Source organism: Haliotis rufescens, unplaced genomic scaffold (genome assembly GCF_023055435.1).
Source record: "Haliotis rufescens isolate VD_foot unplaced genomic scaffold, xgHalRufe1.0.p SCAF_17, whole genome shotgun sequence".
NCBI classification, from domain to species: Eukaryota; Metazoa; Mollusca; class Gastropoda; order Lepetellida; family Haliotidae; genus Haliotis; species Haliotis rufescens.
Genome location: NW_025963857.1, coordinates 26,495,070 through 26,514,491, shown reverse-complemented (window position 1 = coordinate 26,514,491; position 19,422 = coordinate 26,495,070). Strand labels below are relative to the sequence as shown.

The following is a 19,422-nucleotide window of genomic DNA, read 5'->3' as shown; positions in this document are numbered from 1 at the left end:
AAACATACAGGAACATGTTTAAAAAGACATTCCTTCGAACACGGATGGGCAATACAGTCACTAGATGTTTTATCAAATACTCACAGTGAGTCGGTTATATAAGGAAACTTAGTAAGAAATTAGGCATGTCGATATGTAATCAGTTTCCAGGTGAAACTTTTGGACCGTTCATAAATTGTCCCAGAAAATAATTATGCTTCAGACGTTTGAAACAAAATCTGTCTCCCACCAAAATCACATTGTTGCAATGTGTTTGACCAAAAAAAGATTTAGGCTCATAGATTTAATACAAAAATATCTGGTTTTGCAGCTCAAGCTGAAAATAATATCTAGCCTCCATAATTATTTATGCTTAGGCTCGTGCGTATCGAATGGTTTGTTTACTCGTTACAGTCAGCGATGTTTCAGCTACACGACGGCGATCTGTAATTTATATAGTCAGGGATAGGCAAACAAGTGACAGAAATCAGTTTAAAAGTCATCATAGAATATTTACACCCTACTCCGATCTGTCGTGTCGTATTTCAATGACGAAACCAATGCAATCGCCCGTTACAAAGTCATACGGTATCAGTGTCAATTTGACTTTGCATTCGCTACACTGAACCCTATCCCTGCCGTCTGTATTGCACGGGATTAGTCGCGACACTCTTTGGTCGTGTCAAAGATAGGGAATTGGTGTCAAAGATAGGAATGGGTGTCAAAGATAGGGATGGTGTCAAAGATAGGAATGGGTGTCAAAAATAGGGATGGTGTCAAAGATAGGAATTTGTGTCAAAGGTAGGGATGAGTGTCAAAGATAGGAATGGGTGTCCAAGATAGGGATGTTGTCAAAGATAGGAATGTGTGTCAAAGGTAGGGATGAGTGTCAAAGATAGGAATGTGGGTCAAAGGTAGGGATGAGTGTCAAAGATAAGAATGGGTGTCCAAGATAGGAATGGGTGTCAAATATAGGAATAGGTGTCAAAGATAGGGATAGTGTCAAATATAGGAATAGGTGTCAAAGATAGGAATGGGTGTCAAAGATAGGAATAGGTGTCAAAGCTAGGGATGGGTGTCAGAGATAGGAATGGGTGTCAAAGATAGGAATGGGTGTCAAAGACACGAATGGGTGTCAAAGATAGGGATGGGTGTCAAAGATAGGGATGGGTGTCAAAGGTAGGAATGAGTGTCAAAGATAGGAATTGGTGTCAAAGATGGGAATGGGTGTCAAAAATAGGGATTGTGTCAAAGATAGGAATGTGTGTCAAAGGTAGGGATGAGTGTCAAAGATAGGAATGTGGGTCAAAGGTAGGGATGAGTGTCAAAGATAGGAATGTTGGTCAAAGGTAGGGATGAGTGTCAAAGATAGGAATGGGTGTCAAAGATAGGGATGGTGTCAAAGATAGGAATGGGTGTCAAAGATAGGGATGGTGTCAAAGATAGGAATAGGTGTCAAAGATAGGAATGGGTGTCAAAGATAGGAATGGGTGTCAAAGATAGGGATGGTGTCAAAGATAGGAATGGGTTTCAAAGATAGGAATGGGTGCCAAAGATAGGAATTGGTGTCAAAGATAGGAATGGGTGTCAAAGACACGAATGGTTGTCAAAGATAGGGACGGGTGTCAAAGATAGGGATGGGTGTCAGCGTAGGAATGAGTGTCAAAGATAGGAATTGGTGTCAAAGATAGGAATGGGTGTCAAAAATAGGGATTGTTTCAAAGATAGGAGTGTGTGTCAAAGGTAGGGATGAGTGTCAAAGATAGGAATGGGTGTCAAAAATAGGGATGGTGTCAAAGATAGGAATGTGTGTCAAAGTTAGGGATGAGTGTCAAAGATAGGAATGGATGTCAAAGGTAGGGATGGTGTCAAAGATAGGAATGGGTGTCAAAGATAGGAATGGTTGTCAGAGATAGGAATGGGTGTCAAAGGTAGGGATTGGTGTCACAGATAGGAATGGGTGTCAAAGATAGGAATGGGTGTCAAAGACACGAATGGGTGTCAAATATAGGGATGGGTGTCAAAGATAGGGATGGGTGTCAAAGTCGGGAATGAGTGTCAAAGATAGGAATTGGTGTCAAAGATAGGAATGGGTATCAAAGATAAGGATGGGTGTCCAAGATAGGAATTGATGTCAAAGATAGGAATGGGTGTCAAAAATAGGGATTGTGTCAAAGATAGGAATGTGTTTCAAAGGTAGGGATGAGTGTCAAAGATAGGAATGGGTGTCAAAGATAGGGATGGTGTCGAAGAAAGGGATGGTGTCAAAGTTAGGAATGTGTGTCAAAGATAGGGATGGTGTCAAAGATAGGAATGGGTGTCAAAGATAGGAATGGGTGTCAAAGATAGGGATGGTGTCAAAGATAGGAATATGTGTCAAAGATAGGAATGGGTGTCAAAGATAGGGATGGTGTCAAAGATAGGAATAGGTGTCAAAGATAGGAATGGGTGTCAGAGATAGGAATGGGTGTCAAAGGTAGGGATGGGTGTCACGGATAGGAATGGGTGTCAAAGATAGGAATGGGTGTCAAAGACACGAATGGGTGTCAAATATAGGGGTGAATGTCAAAGGTAGGAATGAGTGTCAAAGATAGGAATTGGTGTCAAAGATAGGAATGGGTGTCAAAGATAGAAATGGTTGTCAAAGATAGGAATTGGTGTCAAAGATAGGAATGGGTGTCAAAGATAGGAATGGGTGTCAAAGATAGAGATGGATGTCAAAGATAGGGATGGGTGTCAAAGATAGGGATGGGTGTTGTGCAGCATAAGGTCAAATAGCAAAACATCATACATTGTTCATAAAACAACGAACGATCCCTGTATAGAAACATAGGACTTCGTAAGAAGCCCCTAAAGGAATTCACGGACTTTTCTTTGGTTCAACAAACTCAAAGAACTCTCTATCTGTTAGCTTTAAATTAAGAGCATATTACATGCCTCAAAACATAATAAATGCTTAAGTGAGAGAAAAATATTATTGATATCTGGTCGCTGGCTACTTACCCACTATAGACAAACAGGAAAGATTGAACTCGAGGCCGTGAAAGATCGCCATGGCCATCCCAGGGTCATACTTAGCGGTCTCGTCTGGCCAGCGTTCGAAGTCCGGGCTGTTGAGACCTGGTCGCACTTCCTTTACAAATGGTAGGTATACTGAAACACATGTGGGTAGTAAGTAAATGGGTTTCACGGCACTGTGAATGATATTTACATTAAATGGTACATGTTTTGAAACTTTTATCATTGGAAACATGTAGAGAACATTTCCAAATTTGACGTATCAATGACAAAAATGATGTCCGATGCAATTCCTTATTTTGACTTGTACCACATGTTCCCTTGTTATTTTCAGGTGAACACTTGACTTGCCTTTGCATGTGTTTGTGATTGGTGCCACCGGTGGGGCAGGAATCGCTCACCTTTTCGCGAACACCTGGTATCATCACTATTTGATAGTGATTCATAAAAACATGCTCATGAAAAAGTCGATACAGTCGATACAGTCGACGTTGCTTAATGCCGAGATTTCTAGTGGATATGGAAAGCGTTTTGTTGCTTTGTTTACACCTTGAAGGCCACGAGAAAGAGTTGTGGTGCTAATAATCTAAGGATCGTTCTGGCGAATCTAAGATTCGAATGATATGATCCTGAAACGCCTAAGGGTCGACGCAACTCTGTCCTTTTTTTATCACAGGGAGCGGCGTGTGATAACCCGCCTTATCAACTGTAGTGTTCGTGTTGAGTACTGGGGCACTTTATCTATCATCGAGTGAGTGAGTGAGTATGATTTAACGCCGCTTTTAGCAATATTCCACCAGGGACACCAGAAATGGGCTTCACACATTGTACCAATGTCGGGAATCGAACCCGGGTCTTCTGCGTGACGAGCGAACGCTTTAACCACTAGGCTACCCGACCGCCCCTTATCTATCATCGAAGGACCTTAGTTAAAAACAAACTTCAATTTGTATAGTTGTAAAACCTTTGTCAATAGCATTAAGGCTGCTTGTATGTTTGCCGCACACACTAATATTCAAGCTATGTAAATGCGGTGTGTAAATTATCGAGTAAAACTAGTGTCTGATATTATGAGCAACGACAAACGCCGTCGGGGAATGATTACATCCAATCAACCAAGTCCACAAGCGATCCATTAAAAAACCTCGCACGACTAGCATATTAGGTTGTATTCGGGACCCGTGAAGATCCAGGGTAGAATAGGTCTTCAGCAACCCATGCTTGCCGTGAAAGGCGACTATGCTTGTCGTAAGAGGCGACAAAGAGGATCGGATGGTCAGGCTTGGTTGATGCATATCATCGTATCCCAATTGATGCATATCATCGTATCCCAATTACGAGGACCGATGCTCATGATGTCAATCACTGGATTGTCTGGTCCAGACTCGATTATTTACCGACCGCAGTCATATAACTGGAATTCTGTTGAGTGCGGCGTTAAACAACAAACAAAGCAAACAAACATGTATTCGAACCCGGAATCTACATGGGGTTAAGGGGTAATCTGACGACACCTTTGTAAGATGAGGATGAGTGGTCACCACTGACTCACTCTTGACCCTCAAAATGGTTCGAAACGTCGTGGCATGACTCAAACATGACATAACTTGACCTAAGTAACCCAACACCTTGGATTATCACGTGAATACCTTTTTCGCGAACACCTGGTGTCATCACTGATTTTCAGTGATCCATTCATATTATTTTCACCGCTATTTCGCCTTTTACACGCAATGGAATCTATTTCGAGAATCGAGAGTGGTTGTTTTTTCACGTTGAAAATTATTATATCTTAATTCTATGATCATCACAGAAACAACTTGCTTTGAATTTCTCTCGCTCAGTGCAATTAGATTGGAGTTGTGATTGCAGCAAGTGTCATTCGAATTGGACTCAAAACGAAGCTATTGCAGCGAAGGAGTCCAGGGTATGTATTACAAAAGAATGGCGATATAGTACCCTGGATTAGGGAAGATGGGAAGGAGCCGAACAATTTGATGATTTCTTCAGTATCTGTCGTCGGGATGGTCAACGCTCGATGCACTTCCCACACTACTGGGCGGTGGGGTAGCCTCGTGGTTAAAGCGTTTCCCTACATATTATAATGTCTGAAGTCTATTTATGGTGTCCCGCGCCTTGATGTTGTTGTAATATTGCTAGAAGTGGCTTAAAACCCAATTCATTCACTCTCTACCACACTACACAGTTATAATTATGAGCGCATGACCATGCTGTTCATGAAGTTGCACGACCTGCATTCGATATGTTACACTTATTCCACCTTAAAACGCACAAGAGGTGTGAAAATATGTACAGTGTCTGTTTAATGTCCCCCAGACGCAGGGTTGCAACTATATTAATACAATGTGCTGTTCACGTACCTTCATACGTTATATATGTCTGCTAAAGTGTTTGCAAAACGAGTAAATATTTAATTTTAAAACACGTAAACGCCAGATAATTTAATTATCAGTCTCCATTGTCTGCCGAAAGAGATTCTATTGGACGTAAAGGCAATCTAACCGTTAAAATATCATAAGAAACAATACAATTCCACAATTTGTGGTTATGATACAACAAATCATTTGAGTTAATATTGCATAACGGGAACGGGTGGCCCAGTCGTCTAAGAGGACGTAATTCGCTGAGTTGTGTCCCTTGAGCACGCCAGAAACCTATGATTGTGGGTTCAAATCCCAGGTGCGCCCGGATTATGTTTCTAGGTTTGTCAGTACCATACAACCCTGTCATAAGTCAGTGGAAATTCAGCTGTGGTCCGTAAACATTACAAAACTCAAGACATTTATTATTCACAAATCGTTCAGAACTTATACCTTAAATCAGCAACCCATGCTTGCCGTAAAAGACGACTATGCTTGTCGTAAAAGGCGACTAACGGAATCGGGTGGTCAGGCTCACTGACTTGGTTGATGCATGTCATCGTATCCCAGTTACGTTGATCGATGCTCATGATGTCAATCACTGGATTGTCTGGCCCAGACTCGATTATTTACAGACCGCCGCAATATAGCTGGAATACTGCTGACTGCGGCGTAAGTCTAAAATAACATGTTTATAAGATCTATTTACATGTTGGAAGTTTCAGTTTCAAGGACAATGTGTACAATGGGGCCAAGGTCATCTATTTTGATGTCTTCCAGCAGTTGTTTCCTCTTAAAACTGTGAAGGGCTCCCCCAAAAAAATTTAGAAAATGTCTCAATCATAATTTATCACACCCTTGTCTGGAGTATTTTGCATTCATACAATACGTTAATAAATCTTGTATATAGGTCGTCGGCAGGGTTACTGCACACCACCATGCCTGTTAAAAATTTGCTGAGTTATAGTCGGTCACAACCGAAACATGTCGTGCCATATGACTAGCAATAACTCAATAGTGTTTGCATTATATATGAGCATGTATGGGCATGCGTGCAGGGTTCTTTGCAGATAACATGTGAAAACGTGTTCAGAACATGATTGAGTTAGAGCTACGACCCATTATGGATTTTTTGTACAGGGCGGATGAATAGTGTAGCCCCTGGGCTAGTCCTGCACCATGACCGTGGAATATATTTATTTTATGAAAAAATAATAATCTAGAAATGCATACAAAAGCAAGTCTAGCCATCTCAAGCTAGCTCTATTCCACAAATCAGCATAGAGAATTGTTTTTATTTTTAGAGTCAAGAAGGATATTGTGTAATATAAGATTTCAGAGACTAAATGTTAGTCTACCCCTGGGCCTTTAACGAGAGACTTACAGCGTTTATCCATAAGGAACAAATAAGCCGCGTTTCGAATAGGTTGTTCTTTAAATTACTCAGTGTCATTTCAAAACAGAAAAGTTAACGAAGAGAAAGATATGAAAAGTGAATTTGTTTCACAGATGTCAGATGACGTACTCTTATTAATTTGTGACGTCATGAACAATGGATGACGTCATTTCGTAATGTCCTTAAGAATGAAGCAATGTTGCTGTATCGTTTCAGCTGACTAAGCAGTATCGAGAATCATTTGGTTTCTCTCCCTATCCACATCCTCAACGAAATTATCAACATACCACACTCAAAACTCTACAAAAACTCCTATCGACGCACAACGCACAGACACACACGCAAACACTCAACCCTCACAACCACTCCCACCAATTCAAACACACACACACACACACACACACACACACACACACACACACACACACACACACACACACACACACACACACACACACACATACAACCCTCACTACTTCCCAATCCACCCCAACACACACACACACAAACACACAAACACATACGCACGCACGCACATACCCACACAACCCTCACTTCTACCCAAACCAACACCAACATACACTCACACAACCGTCACTACTTCCCCAATCCCCGTGCACCCTCTCTCTCTCTCTCTCTCTCTCTCTCTCTCTCTCTCTCTCTCTCTCTCCCTCTCTCTCTCTCTCTCTCACACACACACACACACACGCACACACATACACACACACACAAACACAAACACACACAAACACAATGCGTATTAAACTATCAAACAAAACAACATTAACATTGAAAACACAACAAATCTATTCTCCCTTATTCATAATAATTGCGCAAGAATCTCACACCTGGGTCAATGTTTATTCATCCAGGCAAAAGCACACACCACATTGAAGCATCGTTTTTCGCAATGTGCATTTACTATAGCACCTAACAATGATATCACATTTACCGACTACAGATCTAAAGGTAGCAATGGGTTTATTGAACGCGTCAATGGGCCCAGGACTGAAATGCACCCCAACACCCACCCCGGTTTTCCAACACCGTCACCCGGACAGTAGAGACACATACCTAACCAGAACATGATACCCGCCTTCATAGAATGCGGTTTGTTCTTGAGAACTTCGACAACAAAGCCAAATCATAACGATCGTATCAAATGCATCCCTAATGGGGCCTTACACAGGATAGCGACCTTTGTACCTCCCGTGTGCGACCATAGAATTTGCCAGGTCGTCGTTGGAGGCCCAAAGGAGGCAAAATGGTTGCCTAGGTCGTTCCAAGGTGGTACACAGGAGGTTCAGACATCGCCATGGAGTGTGGCGATCGCCGTGCCTCCATTCGGCGACCACGGCAACATTTGAGACACCATGGCAATGCTTCTGCATCCTTTGAGCTACCTGTAGTGCCTCCTCAGCCTGCCTATAAATATAGGGCTTGTACCTGCAGTGTTTCATTGTGGTTGCAGACGCTGAACAACTCGAGCAGTTACTGCTGAACAACTGCTTGAGCAGTTACATAGAAACATGATTTTCTTGGTTTAGGCGACCATTGAGCGCAGCCCTGTGTAATGGAGGCTTAAGTAAAGTTTCTAGTCCATGTTAAGAACATCCTATAGAGAATTTTCGTTAACTTAGCAATTTTCACATAAAGAAATATTTTAATATATTTCTATTCACATTCGGTGAATACTTGCAAGTGAATGTTTACATAACTGCAGACAATATGTATGTCATCGTGACCCAGGGTGTACCTGCGTATGGTAAAGTTCAAGTGAAAGAGCATATGCCGTGTTCAATTCAACAACTTATGGTAATATGTTTATGTGGTTGAACCATGACACGAATCGACATTGTGGCCCACCCGATATTTTCATTTAAGAAGGTGACTTGTGAAAGTGAATATCATAATTAAAGCGAGCTGGTTCTATTAAATCGAGCTGTAACTTTATAGGTAGCTTTGTAAAAAGTCTCCGTATCAACTATTACACCGATTATCAAACTTATATAACACTCGCGTACCTGACATAAAGGTTATTGCTGTCACCTTTAACCAGTACATGAGTAGCAGAAATACTGAAGCTCACCTTTCTTCTGCATGTAACATTAAAGAGGTGATGAAGTGCCAACGCAATTAAGTCTCAACAGGGATGTACACCTGGACCCACTTCCACAAAGCGATTTTAGTTTAAACGTATTTTATTCTCATGAAAAGGATTGGGCACAAGTTATCACAACTTAGAACGCCCTCTCCCATAGATTTACATGTATGCTTATTTACGGTTAATCAATCAAATGACAGGAAGAAAAGAAAAGAGATAGAGAAACGTATGTACATTCACATTGCTCACTCAAACCTTTTTGTTTTCTTTATATATGTTTCATTCCTAAAAATGCTTTCGTTCACATGATTAGGTACAATTTCATTTCCCACTAGCATTAGGTCAATATTTACATCACAGGTATCAATCACAAAGCCATCTTAGCGCTAAGACTATTGTAAGCCTATGTTAAAGTATGGGAGTTACGATCATCTTAGCGCTAAGATCGCTTTGTGCAAGTGGGCCCTGGTTGCATGAATTGTTACTGATATTTGTACGCTCTAAACATTTTGCGATTTAGTAACCTCGTATTTTGTTGTCTACACTGAAGAAATAATAATGACACCAATGCAATATTCCAAAGTCTCATGTGAGTAATATTTTTTATCCACCTTACTTGTAATACCTCAGATATATACGAACTATAACATTCCAAATGGGGATGTGGCAAAAAGGTATATCACACATGTATCATGTTCAGTGTGCATCAAGTCGCCTACATTTGATATACAATCAACTTTGTAGTATGTAATGAGTGAGTGAGTGTGGTTGTTGTACGCCGCTTTTAGTCATATACCAGCTGGGAACACCAGAAATGGGCTTCACACATTGTACCCGTGTGGAGAATCGAACCCCGGGTCTTCGGCGTGACGAGCGACGCTTTAACCCCGAGGCTACCCGAACGTTTCTAACCTTGACATCAGGTGTCAATCAGAGGTCAGAATGAAGGTAATACAATGGAGGTTATACAAGTGTGGATCAAGGTTATAACTAGTGTGGATCAAGGTTATAACTAGTGTGGATCAAGGTTATAACTAGTGTGGATCAAGGTTATACAAGTGTGGATCAAGGTTATAACTAGTGTGGATCAAGATTATAACTAGTGTGGATCAAGGTTATACAAGTGTGGATCAAGGTTACAACAAGTGTGGATCAAGGTTATAACAAGTGTGGATCAAGATTATACAAGTGTGGATCAAGGTTATAACAAGTGTGGATCAAGGTTATAACAAGTGTGGATCAAGATTATACAAGTGTGGATCAAGGTTATAACAGGTGTGGATCAAGGTTATAAAAGTGTGGATCAAGTTTATAACAGGTTTGGGTCAAGGTTATAACAAGTGTGGATCAAGGTTATAAAAGTGTGTACCAAGATTATAACTAGTGTGGATCAAGTTTATAACAGGTTTGGATCAAGGTTATAACAAGTGTGGATCAAGGTTATAACTAGTGTGGATCAAGTTTATAACAGGTTTGGATCAAGGTTATAACAGGTGTGGATCAAGTTTATACCAATTATGGATCAAGGTTTTAACAAGTGTGGACCAAGGTTATAACAAGTGTGGATCAAGGTTATAACAAGTGTGGAATCGCCTGGGTAATGTTTCTCGATTTGTCAGTACCAAACCCTTGTTCGTGTGCCTCACCAAAGTCTTAAACGTCTAAGATAAATAGTAGTTGTAATAGTAGCGGTGTAGTTGTGGTAGTAGCGTAGTTGTGGTTGTAGAAGTAGTAGTAATAGTGTAGTTGTAGTAGTAGTGTTGTAGTAGTAGTAATAATGAAGTAGTAGTAGTTGTAGTAGATGTAGTAGTAGTGTAATGGTAGTGGTAGTGGTGTAGTTGTAGCTGTATTTGTACTTGTACCAGTAAGTGTAGTGGTATTAGTAGTGTAGATGTAGTAGTAGTAGTAGTAGTAGTGTAGATGTAGCAGTTGTAATGTAGTTGTAGTTGTAGTAGTTGTAGTAGATGTAGTAGTAGTAGTAGAAGTGTAGTTGTAAACGTAGTAGTAGTAGTAGTAGTAGTAGTAGTAGTAATAGTGTGGTGTAGTTGTAGTAGTTGTAGTAGATGTAGTAGTAGTGTAATTGTAGTGGTAGTGGTGTAGTTGTGGTTGTAGTAGTAGGTGTAGTGGTATTAGCAGTGTAGATGTAGTAGTAGTGTAGATGTAGCAGTTGTAGTGTAGTTGTAGTTGTAGTAATAGTGCAGTAGTAGTATAAGTAGTGTAGTTGTAGAAGTGTGGGTGTAGTAGTAGCAGTGTAGTTGTTCTTGTAGCAGCAGTAGTAGTAGTAGTGTAGGTGAGGTAGTAGTAGTGTGGTGTAGTTGTAGTAGTAGTAGTAGAAATAGTAGTAGTAGTGTGGTGTAGTAGTAGTAGTAGTAGTAGTAGTAGTGTTGTGTAGTTGTAGTAGTAGCAGAAGTGTAGAAGTAGTAGTAGTAGTAGTGTGGTGTAGTTGTAGTAGTAGCAGAAGTGTAGTAGTAGTAGTAGTAGTAGTAGTAGTAGTGTGGTGTAGTTGTAGTAGTAGCAGAAGTGTAGTAGTAGTAGTAGTAGTAGTAGTGTGATGTAGTTGAAGTAGTAGCAGAAGTGTAGTAGTAGCAGCAGTAGAAGTAGTAGTAGTGTGGCGTAGTTGTAGTAGTAGCAGAAGTGTAGTAGTAGTAGTAGTAGTAGTAGAAGTAGTAGTAGCAGCAGTAGTAGTAGTAGTAGTAGTAGTAGTAGTAGTAGTAGTAGTAGTAGTAGTTGTAGTAGTTACAGTGGTAGTAGTAGTGCAGTTGTAGTAGTCTAACTCGGTAGTAGGCCCTTTCCTGTTCCTTGTGTACATCAATGACATAACTGATAAACTGAACTATTCAACAAGATTAGTTGCCGATGACACATCCCTGGGCACATCATCTAATAACATTGAATATGTAGAAACTACTATGAATAGCAATGTAAACAAAATTAATGATTGGGCTCAAGACTGGCTAATTCTACATGTATATAATCCGAGCAAAACAAAATCAATTCTTGTTTCCACAAGAGAGTCGCAGAGAACTTTGAAATTATTTTTGGATAATGAAAACATTGAAAACGTTAAACACACAAACACATGGGTGTTATATTGTCGTCATCGGGAAGTGGTCATGTCATTGTGATTCAATTATTTAAACTACATCAAAGATGATTCATTCAATGAGAAAGCTAAAGTATATGCTCTGTCGAAGTGTGTTGAATAAGATTTATGTAATGTTTCTTAGACCACATTTTGAATATGCATTTGAAGTGTGGGACGGTTGTACCAAAGAGCAGAGTGAGAGATTAGATAAAAAAAACTAACTGGAAGCAGCAAGAATTGTAACTGGTTTACCAACCTATTCTTCCGTCAAAAAATTATATTTCGAAACTTCCTGGGAGCCCTTATCAGAGAGCAGGAGAACACGTAAATTGTGTTTTATTTTATCAAATATACAACAATATGACACCTTCATACTTTAAAGATCTAGTAACATACGACCTCAGAACCGCTCACAATATAACTATGCCTTTATTACTATACGTACTAAGTTATCTGAATCCTCGTTTATACCATCCGCTATCAAACTGTGGAATACATTACTTATTCAGCAGAGGATTATTGAAACCTTCTCTCAAAGTTAAATCCAGTTTAAGAACAGTTAAATCTACAGTTCCATCATATTTCTCGTATGGTCTAAGGGAAATACACATAATACATACAAAATTGTGAACAAAAAACAGTGACTAAAAAAATAACTTCTTTAGAAAATGTTTAAACGAGGATCCAAAATGCCGATGTAAAAGTAGTTGTAGTGTAGGTGAGGTAGTAGTAGTGTAGTGTAGTTGTAGTAGTAGTAGTAGTGTAGTTGTAAAAGTAGTTGCAGTTGTAAAAGTAGTTGTAGTGTAGGTGAGGTAGTAGTAGTGTAGTGTAGTTGTAGTAGTAGTAGTAGTAGTAGTAGTAGTAGTAGTAGTAGTAGTAGTAGAAGTGTAGTTGTAACAGTAGTAGTGGTGTAGATGAGGTAGTAGTAGTGTAGTAGTAGTAGTAGTAATAGTAGTAGTAGTGTAGTGTAGAGTAGTTGTAGTAGTTATAGTAGTAGTAGTAGTAGTAGTCGTAGTAGTAGTAGTAGTAGTAGTAGTAGTAGTGTGGTAGAAGGGGTAGCAGCAGCGGTAGTAGTGGTGGTAGGAATACTAGTAATAGTTATAGTAGTAGTAATAGTAGTAGCAGTAGTAGTAGTAGCAGTAGGAGGGGTAGTGAAAGCAGCAGCAGTGATAGTAGTAGTAGTAGTAGTTGCGGTTGGATTAGTAGTAGTAATAGTAGTAGTAATGGTAGTAGTAGTAGTAGTAGTAGCAGCAGCAGCAGTAGTAGTAGTAGTAGTAGTAGTAGTAGCAGCAGCAGTAGTAGTAGTAGTAGTAGTTGTTGTTGTAGTAGTTACAGTGGTAGTAGTAGTGCAGTTGTAGTAGTCTACATCGGTAGTAGTCCCTTTCCTGTTCCTTGTGTACATCGATGACATAACTGATAAACTGAACTATTCAACAAGATTAGTTTCCGATGACACATCCCTGGGCATATCATCTAATAACATTGAATATGTAGAAACTACTATGAATAGCAATGTAAACAAAATTAATGATTGGGCTCAAGACTGGCTAATTCTACATGTATATAATCCGAGCAAAACAAAATCAATTCTTGTTTCCACAAGAGAGCCGCAGAGAACTTTGAAATTATTATTGGATAATGAAAACATTGAAAACGTTAAACACACAAACACATGGGTGTTATATTGTCGTCATCGGGAAGTGGTCATGTCATTGTGATTCAATTATTTAAACTACATCAAAGATGATTCATTCAATGAGAAAGCTAAAGTATATGCTCTGTCGTAGTGTGTTGAATAAGATTTATGTAATGTTTCTTAGACCACATTTTGAATATGCATTTGAAGTGTGGGACGGTTGTACCAAAGAACAGAGTGAGAGATTAGAAAAAACCCAACTGGAAGCAGCAAGAATTGTAACTGGTTTACCAACCTATACTTCCGTCAAAAAATTATATTTCGTAACTTCCTGGGAGCCCTTATCAGTGCGCAGGAGAACACGTAAATTGTGTTTTATTTTATCAAATATACAACAATATGACACCTTCATACTTTAAAGATCTAGTACCTCACTCTGTCGGGACAAACGTAACATACGACCTTAGAACCGCTCACAATATAACTATGCCTTTATTACTATACGTACTAAGTTATCTGAATCCTCGTTTATACCATCCGCTATCAAACTGTGGAATACATTACTTATTCAGCAGAGGATTATTGAAACCTTCTCTCAAAGTTAAATCCAGTTTAAGAACAGTTAAATCTACAGTTCCATCATATTTCTCGTATGGTCTAAGGGAAATACACATAATACATACAAAATTGTGAACAAAAAACAGTGACTAAAAAAAATAACTTTTTTAGAAAATGTTTAAACGAGGATCCAAAATGCCGATGTGGCAGCCCATGTGAAAATTCATATAATGTTTTCATTGAATGTCCTTTATTTAATCAGGTAGAAATGAATTGATGCACTCACTATTGTTAATTGTGAAAGATATTTGTGATGTAAATATTGACCCGATGCTAATGGGCAATGCAATTTTACCTAGGCATGTGAACGAAAGCATTTTTGGGAATGTACATACATATATAAAGAAAACAAAAAGGTTTGAGTGAGCAGTGTGAATGTACATACGTTTCTCTATTTCTTTTCTTTCCATTCTGTCATTTAATTTATTAATTGTAAATAAGCATACATGTAAATCTATGGGAGAGGGCGTACTAAGTTGTGATAACTTGTGTCCAATCCTTTTCATGAGAATAAAATACGTTTAAACTAAATTGTAGTAGTTTTGCATGTGTAGTTGAATACTTTCTACGAATATTGTGATTTTTTCTCTTTCGGAAAATGACTACATGTCGTTAGGAAATTTTATATTTGCAAACAAATCGCAGTAATTATTTTCACTTTACTTTTACTTTGAAGACAGGCGTGATCAGATATCATTTTACGCATTTTAGCATCACATCGTCATTTGATATGGTATAAAGCCAACCTTTTTCAGTTTGATAATGAACGCCGTCTAGTTCTCATTCTTAGATCGATGCTCATGATGTCAATCACTGGATTGCTAAAAAAGACTCGATTATTTACAGACCGCCGTCATACAGCTGGAATATTGCCGAGTGTGGCGTGAAACAACAATTGAGTGAGTGAGTTGGGTTTTACGCCGCTTTTAACAGTATTCCAGTTATATCACTGCGTGTCAGTTTAACGAGGGAGGAAAGCCCGAAGTGTTGCAGGCCTCAGACGTTTACCACTTCGATGAAACCCTCGAGCACGGGTATGGTGCTGACAAACCTAGAAACATAATCGGGGCGAACCGGGATTCAAACCCACAATCATAGGTTTCTGGCGTGTCCAAGGGACGCAACTCTGCACTGCGATTCGCGGCGCCTTAGACGACTGGGCCACCCGTGCCCCGTGAAACAACAAACAAACGTTTGTGCAAATTGTGTGAATGGCGGGTGCTACCGGTAGGGCAGAACATGCTCACCCTTGTCGCGAACACCTGGTGTCATCACTGAGTTTCCATTTTTAGCATTTTCACAGAAGAAGTGAGTGAGTGAGTGAGTATGGTTTTACGCCGCTTTTAGCAATATTCCAGCAATATCACGGCGGGGGACACCAGAAATGGGCTTCACACATTGTACCCATGTCGGGAATCGAACCCGGGTCTTCGGCGTGACGAGCGAACGCTTTAACCACTAGGCTACCCGACCGCCCCTTCACAGAAGAAGAAGATTATCTTATTACGGTGTCACGTAATGAACATACGAAAAAGATAATACAAAACATTCACCAATGTACATTGTCCGGCCAAAAATGACTTACGAGACAAATATATTCATAATAAAAGCGCGTAAGGGCTGAAAATATTCTAAAATTTGAAAAATATTCTATTGCGCAGTGTTCTGCGATAAAAGTAGGACCAACGGCGAGGGGAGAAATAAGCAGATCATTCTGCATCATTGATATGGTCTGGTCAGTTGGTGACATATTAGGGAACAACGGGTCAGAGCCATGTTTCCACAATGAAAATCTTATGTGAGAATAGAATGGACATTTAGCTAAAAAGTGGACTTCATCTTTTTTGGACGTGCAAAGCGACCGAGTTCTATTTCTGGAGGGAGCGTACCGCATCTGAACTTTGCAAGAACACTACAATGATACCTACTAGTTATAGATCGTACATGCGTTGAAACTGTAGTTTTAAATAATCAAAACGTAATTTTACATTTATTTGGCCAGTGTAATCCCATAGACCTCGAAGCCAAATATCGTATTCAATAGGAATCAGACTATTTTTAATATCCTTAAAATCTCTTAGTGCAGTTTGGAACACGTTAATCGACGGCAAACTCAATGTATGGATAAAATTAATTACTGTATTTTCCATGATTTACGGAATTTAAAAGACCAAAATTTTACTACATTTACAATTAGTGATGGGTCTGCCATATTCAGTTTTCTCCATAAACGGATTACCTCAATTTCTGGTTTGTTACACAAGACAGCCAACACATCTCGCCGCGGATGGCCTAATTTTGAGTTTTATTACCTACCCCTAGAAAAAAATGACAGGCTCTATTTTGAATTGCATTTATACAACTAAATTCTCTAGTTCCCCAAAATCTCTGATGAAAAATCTCATAAGATGAAACTGTCTATGCCATGTTACTGTATAGGGTTTTGATATAGGGTATTTCACAGCTATAGGGGCGGTCGGGTAGCCTAGTGGTTAAAGCGTTCGCTCGTCACGATTCCCGACATGGGTACAATGTGTGAAGCCCATTTCTGGTGTCCCCCACCGTGATATTGCTGGAATATTGCTAAAAGCGGCGTAAAACCATACTCACTCACTCACAGCTATAACGGTAAACGGAATCTGCTTTGGCGGATAATCAAGACTGGTTATTACTTGCGTTGACGTTTTTTTATTTATTTTAGGTGGGTCGATGTTTTTGTTGGTGGACTGAAGTCCAAGAGTTTCATTATAACCTTTGTATCATTTATCTATGATGAGACATAATTAAAATTAAAATATCGTTTTAAATAATTTCAACAAAATCAGTAAATGCACTATCGTGTCACTGGGTTTTCTGGTTCACCGATTACTAGATTGTCTGGTTTGTTTACAGACCGCCTTCGCGTCGGAGGTGTACTGTAGCGCGGCGTCTGGGAGTAAATACTTACATTTTGGAAATTATGCCTATATTCACATGAAAAGGGACACGTACGATAAATTTCAGAATGCAAGTTTTCCTTATTTTCTAAATTATGTTGATTCAGTTGGTCAACACGCCCCTAAGCATGCCTTTTCCTTGTAAAGAAAGCAAATACAATAACAGAAAAAAATAGGATATTATACTGCATATATGATCCATCCTGGTTGTAATTCAGCTCAGTATCAGTCGGCGAAGGATTTCATATGAAAAAGCACTCTGCCGCATTCAAATCGGACAAATAGTTTTCACACTACAAATGTTTACTGCAGCACAGTCGGAAGTACACCTGAAGCACGTCGACATCCTTTGATAGGTATTTACCACAAATCTATAATTATTATACATCCGTGCTTTACTTTGTTTCGTTTTTTGTTTGTTTGTTGTTTAAAGCCGCACTAAGCACTATTTCAGCTATATGACGGCGGTCTGTAAATAATCGAATCTGGACCAGACAATCAAGTGATTGACATCATGAGCACCATCTACGCAATTGGAATACGATGACATGCATCAACCAAGTCAGCGAGCCTGACCCCCAAACCATTTAGTCGCCTCTTACGACAAGTACATGTATAGGCGCCACTTACGACAAGCATAGTCGCCTTTTACGGCAAGCATGGGTTGCTGAAGACCTCAAATCGTTCGGTTCACGCCATGTGCGCTGCGACAACTTATGACATGTAGAGACGGGAACAAGTTACAAGGGTTGATGGATACGTTCTGAGACTCATATAGTACGTGCGCGCGTGCGCGCGCGCGTGTGTGTATATTATAACACATTTTAGTGCAGACGTCTGTGCTTGGGGATTAACCTCACTATGGGCTGTACTATATTGTAAAACCTCACAAAAGGCTTTAATTTCCTGCCTTTCAAGAACCCATTTGCACAATGGCAAACATCCGCCCTTGGTTCGTAATCTGGGATACAAAGAGGATTCTGTTCCCGTTGAACACAAATATATTACTTGCTGATCTGCAGGTTTAAACAGTCCCCGGAAAAATTGTGCACAGGTATTAGTCACGGATACCTACCGACGTGAAAGTCAGCTATATAACGAATAACGCGTTATAACGAAGCCATTCTAATCTCTGGTGAGGTGTTGTCATCGTTATTGTGCATGGCGACGCTGGAATAGAACGACTTGATCCTGTACCTGCATTGGGTGTCTGTTGACCAATGCGAAGTAGTCAAGAAAGTTTGTTTGTTTGTTTGTTTGTTTTACGCAATAAATAGATCGGCGGCCTGTAATTAATCGAGTCTGGGGACAAACTCATGAGCAACCTCCCACCCCGCCCGGGCACCGTGACACGCCATCAACGATGCCATCTAGCCTGACCACCCGATCCTTCAAGTCACCTCGTAGAAGTGAGTGAGTGAATGAGTTGGGTTTAACGCCGCTTTTAACAGTATTCCAGTTATATCAGGGCGTGTCAGCGAGCACGGGTATGGGGCTGACAAACCTAGAAACATAATCGTGGCGAACCGGGATTCGAAGCCACATAGGTTTCTGGCGTGTCCAAGGGACGCAACTCTGCACAGCGAATCGCGGCGCCTTAGACGACTGGGCGTCCCGTGCCCCCTCACCTCGTAGAAAGCATATACTAGTGCAACAAAACCCAAATATGGACATATGCGTTATTTCAAAATAACTACTTGATCCTGTTTCAGGTAATATTAGTGAGTGAGTGGGTTAAGTTTAACGCGTCTTTTAACAGTATTTCAGTTTATCGCGGAATGTCATCTTAATGTTGGATCCCTCCCAGCCAGAAGTGATGCAGGTCTCAAACGTTTAACACTTCGGTGAAACACACGAGCACGGGTATGGTGCTGACAAACTTAGAAACATAAACGGGCGAAATGGGATTCGAACCCACAATCATAGGTTTCTGGCGAAACCAAGGCACGACACTGACAAGGTAAGAATGTCATCTGTGGGATGACTCCATGCCCTGCTACACTGACAAGGTAAGGATGTCATCTATGGAATGACTGCATGCCCTGCTACACTGACAAGGTAAGGATGCCATTTATGGGATGACTCCATGCCCTGCTACACTGACAAAGTAAGGATAAACATCTGTGGGATAACTCCACGTTGTGCTACACTGACAAGGTAAGATATATAATGTGCGGGAGAGCTCCACGACCTGCTACACTGACAAGGTAAGGATGTCATCTGTGGGATGGCTCCATGCCCTGCTACACTGACAAGGTAAGGATGTCAT

The 19,422-nt window shown here is 40.1% G+C and overlaps 1 protein-coding gene and 1 long non-coding RNA gene across 3 annotated transcripts in view; one reads left to right on the top strand and one right to left on the bottom strand.

Moving 5' to 3' along the window:
• Positions 1-19,422, bottom strand: part of LOC124138588 (1-phosphatidylinositol 4,5-bisphosphate phosphodiesterase gamma-1-like) — a 74,137-nt gene that overhangs the window by 48,823 nt on the left and 5,892 nt on the right. For both annotated transcript variants that reach the window (XM_048397816.1, XM_048397817.1), the window contains exon 2: positions 2,983-3,132. In XM_048397816.1, coding sequence (XP_048253773.1) covers positions 2,983-3,132 — 150 coding nt within the window. The remainder of the gene's footprint in view (positions 1-2,982; positions 3,133-19,422) is intronic.
• On the top strand, positions 8,045-17,799 carry LOC125381199. The gene is made up of 3 exons (XR_007221758.1): positions 8,045-8,094; positions 15,828-15,830; positions 17,790-17,799. It is a non-coding gene; the product is annotated as an uncharacterized LOC125381199 (long non-coding RNA).